This window comes from Photinus pyralis, unplaced genomic scaffold, assembly GCF_008802855.1.
Source record: "Photinus pyralis isolate 1611_PpyrPB1 unplaced genomic scaffold, Ppyr1.3 Ppyr1.4_LG1, whole genome shotgun sequence".
Taxonomy (NCBI): domain Eukaryota; kingdom Metazoa; phylum Arthropoda; class Insecta; order Coleoptera; family Lampyridae; genus Photinus; species Photinus pyralis.
In genome coordinates, this window is record NW_022170249.1 from 3039364 (window position 1) to 3048524 (window position 9161).

The 9161-nt window shown below is 35.5% G+C and overlaps 3 protein-coding genes and 1 long non-coding RNA gene across 4 annotated transcripts; 3 read left to right on the forward strand and 1 right to left on the reverse strand.

Annotated features, from left to right (window-relative positions):
* Positions 1-1069: 1069 nt before the first annotated feature.
* On the forward strand, positions 1070-3452 carry LOC116182944 (protein ALP1-like). The gene is made up of 2 exons (XM_031503511.1): positions 1070-1418; positions 2471-3452. Exons 1-2 carry the CDS (start codon positions 1108-1110, stop codon positions 3390-3392), a joined length of 1233 nt encoding a protein of 410 aa, XP_031359371.1. The 5' UTR covers positions 1070-1107; the 3' UTR covers positions 3393-3452.
* LOC116182959 (mastermind-like domain-containing protein 1) lies at positions 1408-3829 on the reverse strand. Its single transcript, XM_031503536.1, has 2 exons — positions 3454-3829; positions 1408-2388 (listed from the first exon to the last, which is right to left on the reverse strand). The coding sequence occupies exons 1-2, from the start codon at positions 3584-3586 to the stop codon at positions 1475-1477; spliced, it is 1047 nt and encodes a 348-aa protein (XP_031359396.1). The 5' UTR covers positions 3587-3829; the 3' UTR covers positions 1408-1474.
* Positions 3830-4214: 385 nt separating this feature from the next.
* On the forward strand, positions 4215-6855 carry LOC116158554. The gene is made up of 4 exons (XR_004142758.1): positions 4215-4551; positions 4609-4716; positions 6387-6640; positions 6694-6855. It is a non-coding gene; the product is annotated as an uncharacterized LOC116158554 (long non-coding RNA).
* Positions 6856-7197: 342 nt separating this feature from the next.
* Positions 7198-8890, forward strand: LOC116183039. Its single transcript, XM_031503639.1, has 3 exons — positions 7198-7326; positions 7570-7700; positions 7806-8890. Exons 1-3 carry the CDS (start codon positions 7230-7232, stop codon positions 8103-8105), a joined length of 528 nt encoding a protein of 175 aa, XP_031359499.1. The 5' UTR covers positions 7198-7229; the 3' UTR covers positions 8106-8890.
* The last annotated feature ends 271 nt before the right edge of the window (positions 8891-9161 follow it).

A 9161-nucleotide genomic window follows, 5' to 3' on the forward strand; every position in this document is an offset into this window, starting at 1 on the left:
GCGGTCCAATTTACTACTATTTATTCTTTTTAAATCATGACTGATTGTTTACCTTCAAAAGCCTCTTCAATGAAAAATGGTCTATTACTTGTGTTCTGTGTTAAAGTAATCTTTTAAATTTTAGTACATTTCTTTATGCTTATGAGATATTACGACTAAAACGCAAATCAAACGTATCTCGTCCGCTCCTTATCCCGTAACGCCACCACCACTGGTATTACGATGGTTCAGAAGGGCCATCGCTCAAACTTTTTTCATGAAAATCTGACACTGCGTGATTTAATCTTGCACTGCGTGATTTTATTCTCGCACTGCGATGATTATGTCGCAGTGCGTGATTTATCTGCGCACTGCATGATTTTATCCTCGCACGGGCGTGATTATATCTTGCACTGCGTGGTGTTATCTCGCACTGCATGAATTTATGTGCAGTGCGCGAATTTTATCTCGCCACGCGTAGATTTTATCTCGAATTGCACGTGCGCATCATGTGGCCCAATCTACGCCAACAGCGTACACTCCGACGAACACGAACACTAAGCGACCTTGGCGGCGTTTAAATGTGTAAGGTGTATATTCTCTTGTTCAGTGAGTTGGGTCAGGCCGTCAGTGGTAGTTTCGGACCAGATTTTATCGCTCAGTCGCTTGCAAACTTTTATAAAACGTTATACGTTTCATTTACCCAACGGTAGGGAATATTAAAATTAAGATAATTAATAATCATAGCCCATAGTGATGAGTAAACCGAAACGAATGAGAAACAATAACGCTGCAGAATACCGCAGTGATTAGTGCTCTTCTTTAAAACTTGTCGATGCTGCAAAAAGTGGTATAATTTAGGTCGGCGGAGTTTAATTATTGAGGTAGATACATTATCTTCGTTGCTGCTTAAAACATTTTCCAAGTACGTAGTTGTGATTCATCGGTTATTTTTTGAAGCGTTAAGGATCTCGCTCATTATACCAACACAACACAACACGTCGCCGGCCAGCGCTGGCCGACGACGATTCGGCTTGCGCTCATATAATGACGGCTAACGACACTTTTCAACGTTAAAAACAAACTACTGATGTAGTACAATTGAAAAAGTTTAGTATTGTGGTAAGCATGGAGTCTTCAGATTCGTCGGACGAAGAGTTGATGGTGGTTGTAAGTGCTCTAGAAGCAGAGGAGAATGAAAAAAAGCGAAAGAGGAAAATGTGGGTTCATCCTATTAATATGAAAAGATCAACACTGGGAGAATTTCATCACTTGTTCCAAGATTTACAGAGAGACGAGATAAAATTTTTCCAGTATTTTAGAATGTCTGCGCCAAAGTTCGCAGAGTGCGTAAATTTATTGGAATCACAATTAACTTTAGAAAACACTACATTTCGTAAAGCAATTAGTAAAGAAGAGCGACTTGCTGTGACCTTAAGGTAAGTAATTTACTACTTTGTAACTTACATAACTTTTATTTTTTTGAAAGAATGCATTACAAATCTAATTTATTATTGTCGAGTGTAGTAGGTACATCATTTTCTGTTGTAGTAAGTGATTGCGTCAACTGGGATGCATCTTCTTCATAATGCAAATCGCTGGTCAAATGTTGTGTTTGGGATGTATATGGATGAAATTGTGATTGAGGTTGTGATGGTGCTTGCGAGATACGTGGTAATTGTTGAAGGTTTTGTACACGTCTTTGAGTTGCGTACTGTATGTCTTGAAATGGTTGTTGCTGAGGTGCCGTCATTGGGATGAAATGTGGTTGAATGTGCTGTACTTGAGATGGATAATATTGTTGATGATGTTCTTGGTGAAAATGTGATTGATTTATATTACCCGTTGAACGTCTTAAAAGTGATAGTTCCGCTTGATGAACGATATTGAATATTTTTGATTTGATATCTAGTTGTGTTTCTAATGGAAAAGTGCTAACGGTGTCTTCAATGGACGCAAAAAATTTTTTGAGAGGTTGTGGAGAGTGTGCGGTCGCTAATGGAGTGTTTTTAGTTCGCTTTTCTGCTAAATAACTTTGTAAAACATGTGCTGTTGTAAGCGGCTGGTTTTTATTGGATTTACGCTTGCCTACTATGGATACAGCAGAATGAGTGCTTTGAGGGCGCGATGATGTACTTGATTCATCACTCTCCGATTGCTGAACGTAATCAGTTGGTGAGTTTACACGTTCCTGTTCCTCACGTTCAGTATCGTTGGCTCCTGCTGTTTCTATTTCTACATTTGACAGCTGCTGTCGTTCAGGAAGAAATCCTCGCAGGAAACTCATTTGCTGCTGAAACCGCCACTCTCTGTGTGCCTTTGCCCCATCACCACTTTTGGATTGCTGAGCCTTCAGTGCTCGCCGGTAGCAATCCCTGAGCGTGCTCCACCGCTTTTTACATTCACGTGCTGTAAATAAAAAATATAAGTAGTAGTCATTTTACACAAGCAACTAACATAACTATTAATACAGTACATATTATTTGTATAGATTCCTGGCAACGGGCGATACATTCAGAACAATAGCATTCAGCTATCGACTTGGGGAAACAACAGTTCGAAACATCGTACACACAACTTGCGACGCCATTTGGAAGATCATGGGCCCGTTAGTAATGCCATCACCTACAAAAGACATGTGGGAGGAGAATGAAAAGTTCTTCAGATCGTTGTGGAACTTCCCTAATTGTTTAGCTGCAATCGATGGCAAACACGTCATCACTGATAAACCACCCAATAGTGGATCTTTATATTTCAATTATAAGAAATCATTTAGTGTAATTCTGCTTGCATTTGTTGATGCGCATTGCAGATTTACTGCAGTTGATGTAGGTGCGTATGGACGAAGCAGTGATGGAGGAGTGTTTGCTAATTCCACAATTGGTAAAAAAATATTAAGCAATGCTTTAGACATTCCAGAACCTAAGACCTTACCCGGATGCAATTTACGTCTTCCACACGTTTTTGTAGGAGACGAAGCGTTCCCTCTTCATAACAATTTAATGCGCCCGTATCCAGGTCGGCAGTGTCTAAACAATGAAGAAGTGAAAATATACAATTACAGACTTAGTAGAGCTCGACGCGTCTCTGAAAACGCTTTCGGTATTTTAGTCAAGAGATTTAGGATTTATCAACGTCATTTACAAATAGACCCAGATAAGTTAGATAAAGTGATTTTAGCAACATGTTGCTTACATAATTTTTTGCGAAATGACACTTGTCATTGGACTGAAGAACAACATGAAACTATTGTACGTCCAGAAGGCATCGAAAATATTCCAGGAATAGGGGGAGCGTCCACAACAAATGCAATGGGCGTCAGAGACTCATTCAAAAATTATTTTAATTCACCAAATGGTTCGGTATCGTGGCAAACTGAAATGGTGCGCAGAGGAAAAAGAAATGTTACATAAATTAAATATATTGTATACTTTACTTGAAAGATTACGAGATTGAATAAAACTAAAAACTAACCTGGTTTTTGCATTTCTGCAGCAATCTCCTCCCAAATGTTCTCCTTCCTTGCTTGATCATGATATTTTGAATCGTTTACATCGTATAATTCACTGTATTTTTCAACGAGATTGATTAATAGTTCTTCGTCCATTTCGCTAAGAAGCTGAAGTCCACTAAATAATATTTTTTTTCAATGACTAAACTTAAACAGCTGATTACTTTTGCGCATGCTAAAGACATTCTTGACGGTTTACCTCCGCACACTTCACCAACACAACACAACACGCATCGTCATTTGTCGGTTAGGGTTGTGCGATGAAGATCCGACCAACATCGGCCGACGCTGTGTCGTGTCGTGTTGGACAAGTGAGCGGATCCTTATTTAACCTAATGCATTTTATCTTCACCGACATTTGACGTGACGTGCTGTGTTGTGTTGTGTTGGTATAATGAGCGAGATCCTTTACAGTAGTCTAACAGATAATTCATTAAAATATGACGATTTCTTCTTATAAAGTAAGAAGTATATCTAATAGAATCGATAATTTAAGTAAAATATCACTAAGGTGTTTATAAAGAAATATCCCGATACCCTATATTTGGTAATAATAAATGAGATTTTTCTCTCTGTGCAGTTGCTGGGCTTTCCCAACATAATTTTAATAAACTATTATCAATTCTAAGAAAGCCTCGTTAAGAAAGGGATTTATTTGGCTGAAATTTATTTATCATAAACCTTCCGTATTTTTCAGAAACGTGCTCTTTTAGAAACTAAGAAATCCAATTGTTATTATTAAACTAAATATTCATTTGTAAGTGTTTAACAAATCTTATTAATAGTGATGGTAATTAACTACCAGAAAAACAATATCTTAATATTTAACTTTGTTCGATATCATTAAGCTTTGTGATGACACGGCGCTAACTTATCTCACTTCGCTTGGGAGCGCATATAATTGTATAACAGTTGGACTGTCGACTGTGCTGTTCTGTGTGCCGTCTTTTTGTTATAGTTCGTGCACCTTCAATTCAAAATTCCTATACGGTGTTGTTGTGTGTGTAATTGCTGTGTTACTAACACCTACGAGTATTAAAACCACTGAAAACCGTGTAATGGTAAGTGCGAAATCGTTCCCTTTTACCTTAATTTAATGTTGTGCAATTTATTATCAGGTAGTGTGAAGCACCTAATTATAACAATGGCAGATAGAGATACAGAAATGGACCTGGATGAAACATTACAAATCATCGGTATTGGAGAATTTACAGCCCTCTTTCAAGGTAATAATGATTCATTTATTTATTGCAAATTTAAGTAGGTATGTACGTGTTCATATTACAAGTGCTGTGCTTGGCTGCCTACAATATTTATTGGCGTCATTCATCATTGGCGAGATACATAGAAGTATATTTATTTAAAAGAAACGTTTCTTAATAGTTAACATCTTAACTGTAACCCTAGTTCTAATTTATTACTACCTAACGCAGTTATTTTTGTCTTAATAATCATTCTTGTTATTAAACGAAATTTTTTAATCATGAAAAATTGTAGGTAGGTGGTAGATACACAACATGGTGTACTGCCATTTTATAATTAGGTACAAGATGTCTTAAGTCCGTGAAAATTACTATATCACCAATAAACCAATTGTATCTATCACCAATAAACACATAGATACAATTTCACAGTAGATACTGCCCCCGTGTAAGCATTTTCTAGAAAATTGATTAGAAGTATAGATGTTGGCACGCTCAGTTTCCATTTGTATAATTATGTAGGCGATAGGTAATATTATTTATTTATATTTTGTAGAAAACGGTGCCTATACAAAATTAGTGGTTTATTGTGGTATGTTTTGTGCATTCTAATGCCATTTCGAAATATACTCATCTTTATATTACGTCGTAGTTGACAGTTAACAATTGACCGCCAATAATTTTCTTGACTTTAATTGACGCATTGATCATGGCATGTTTTGTACCAGTATGTAGGGCGCATATCGTTAAATTATATGAAACAGTGATACAATTTAGCACAGAAAATTAGCAAAATTTCTTCGCAGAGTTGGAAATTGCAGGCGGCGGAGGGCCATATAATCTGACTGCTTGTTAGTGTGTCATATTTTTAGGAAAAATTTGTGTACGAACTACAACTATACAAGGAAGTTTCTGTTGCTTTCAGAACATGGAATAGCTGCGGAACTATTACCGCATCTTTCCGTAGATAATCTTAAAGAAATTGTTCCGTCTCTGGGAAAACGGGTATTTATTAAAAAAAAATTGAAACCTATTTGAAGTCAGAGAAAACATGTTTTGATGAATCCGCACCCGCACTTGCAATTTCTCCAATTAATGAGAACATCCAGATCACTCCTATAATCGAGTAGGTATTGTGCAAATCGTGAATCGTTCTTTAGCAATATGAAATAAGATCTTGATCAATATGAACAGTACGTAGGTATATTTGTATTTTTTTAGAAATAGCGAAGTATTAGACTTAGACTGTAGCGAAAATATCTTGGTATTATCTCCATCATCGAGTTCTGGATTTGGTCCATCCACATCATATACGTCCACACCACTTCTTGAAATAAATAAACCAAAAACCCTAAAAACATATATAGAATCTCTAGAATTAAAACTGCTTTTGGAAGAATCTGCGATCGGAAAGGCACTACTTCAATGGTACCAAATTAAAGGGGGATTTGACAGTACCAGACAAAGCTATTTAGTGGATATAATTACAACTGAAATTTTGAAGCACTCTACATAAGTAAATAATCTTAACACTTGATATTGAATCAAGCGAACCGGTTAGTTACCTGGTCAGAGTATTTTTTTGTCTGTAACTTTTCTGTAACTTGAGAATGTACCATTAGTACCCACAAATTGATTACATTTGATTTTACTTTAATTTTGTGTGTCTTAATATTTATACAAACTGTTTCTAGCCAATTAAAGAATGAAGAATTCGACATCCTTGGCAATAAAATAGTGGAACTTTTTCCATGTGAAACGAAGGAAGCCTACTACCTTCCACCAATAAGAAAGAGGGATTCACGGGACAAAAAACCGGGAGTTGCACGAGGAAAACTGGTGGATAAGTTTCGAAATAGGCTAACTTTCCTTCGAGAAGCAGGAATATTACCATCAAGAGGTGGCATTACAGACAAAGAAAATCAAGCCCCTACAGACGTAGATTCAGGTAAAATTTTTGTAGGCTCTCATAGTGCTTTCAAAGAGTTCCAAATGTTTCAGATGATTTGGTTAAGAACAGTCTGCTTTGGTTAGAACATAATCGGGAACCATTAGAGCAAGTGTACAAACACTGGGATGCCACATTCAATTATCGGCGACAACAAACTCTAAAAGAAGAAAGAGAAGGGAAAGAATATTTTACTCTATATCCTGTCTAAAAGTTATCATCGCTCTGTTTTTCACTGGTATGTATATACCTATACTATACAGGGTGGGCCAACAGTGTGTGGACGGATCCTTGTGGGCTTATTCATGTACATTTTTAAAGTTCGCCGGTTGGACGTGGTGTTAAATTTTTTTAATGGAACCCCCCGGTATATTATTGCATATTTGGATTCCTCGGGTAATTTTAGTGTGACTATACATGTCACAATTGCCATCGAAAATGAACGGTTGATATTTTTTTTAAATCTTTCTTCACAAATAAGCACTAACAAAAATGTCATTTTCACATTTAAATGTTTTCATTTTAGATCGAAAGAGACTTTGAGAAGCTATATCCTAACGCACAGGATCTATTTTCTATTTGGGATTCAATGATAGTTAACTTGATTAAACTACGAAGAAATTATGTGACTATCGATAGCGACAAAATATTAATAGACCTTTTGGAGTCGCAAAATCTTAGCAAAGGTATTGTATATCACTTTTACCTTCTACTTAAATAGCCACTACTTTCAGTAAATTGATATTATTATGTTTACCTAACTTTTATACAAAATCCACTAAAGTTTCTGTATCTACTTAATCGCTTGATTTATTATACAGTATCTATAGATTTTTAGATTAATCAATTTTTTTTCTGTTTTCGAACATCATACCTAACTTAATATTTCCTATTACATAGTTATTTACCTATCTATTGTACTGTTGCAGATTATAAACATTATGTCATGCTATCCTTGATGTGTTCGCTGCTTCCATATAAATCCAGGCATGTATTTGGTAGTAAGCAGTGGAAACCAAAAATAGCAGACTGTAAGGAGGGAATTGTTTTAAAAGTAGAGGTGGGTTTACCTATTATATTCTCCATAATTTCAATTCAATAATGTGGTATTGTGTTTTTAAGCTGCTAAATAGCAATTGCACTTTATTACTATACTGTTTTTTAGCTGGCAGGAGATGTGGAGACAGCAGTTGCCACGAAAATTGAGAAGTTGCAATCTGTGGAGGTTCCGGTACAACCTTTTATAATTGTGGTGGGATCTGGTGCCAGCATCCAGCAAATCTATGTTTATATTTTTGGTGAGCTATATTCAGCAGCAACAGTATTGAAAGGCATAGACATTGTTTTTAAAACATATCATGTATTTCACCTAAAATATCAGTTTCAGTCGGAGCATATCTGGGCATTTATTCAAAGTGCTATACAAAATGGGATAACAAAATTCCAAATATTGTCGACATTGTGAATAAGGTTAACCGTCTTAGTAGCACCTAATCTGTTCATTATTATAAGTACCTATATATTCAAGTCAAAGTTAACTAATTTTAGGTATATATTACTTTTGTTTTTTCTGCCCAGGTGGTTTGTTTGTAGTAAGGTTTCGACTATGTATTTGCGACGTTTTAGATGTAAAAATGCTTCTTTGTAAAATTTGCACTACTCCATGTACATTTGACAATAAGGATTCGTTTTTTTACCATACAAAATCTATGCATAAATACTCAGATTCATATGTTTGTAGTAATAGGACTTGTTTGCAAAGATTTCGCACAATTTATTCACTAAAGAGACATATTTACGCCAAACATGACCATTTAACTGATCATTGTGTAAGTACATTTTATACTTCATATACTCAGATCATAAAGCAACCTGAGAGCAATGCAAATTGTCCAAGTAACATGACAGATATTCATCCAACCAGCCAAAATTCTGACTTGAATTTGAATGATAGTTTTGATTCTCTTCTCTCATTTTTGATAAAGCTTTATAAAAACAGTACTATAACAAGAAAATGTATACAAGAGGTGGTCGAAAACACTAGTGACTTTTTTAATGACTTATACCTATTCTCAAATCCTTGCATCCTTAAATTCTCTTTCCGATCAAATACCTCAAAAACTTTTGACTGAACTTAGACTAATACTGAAAAATCCATTTGATGATATTTTAACAGAACATAAAAGGTTTAAATATTTTGAAAACAGCGCTAAGTTTATTAAAGCATATGAAGTGGAGATAGGGAGAATATTAGAAGATAAAAGAAAAAATGGTTCCGTCTCCATAGATTATCGATGGTGTACAGCACAAGTTGTATCAATAGAGAAAGTGTTACATCAATTTTTAGCCACTGATAATGTTGTGCCAGTTATTTTACAACACATAGAGAATGAATCCAGTAATACCACATCAATTACGAGTATCTTTAATGCTTCCTTGTGGAAATCAGTAAAAATTAAATTTGACGACAAAATAGTTCTCCCTATTTTCATATAAGTATTTTGACGATTATGAATGTGGT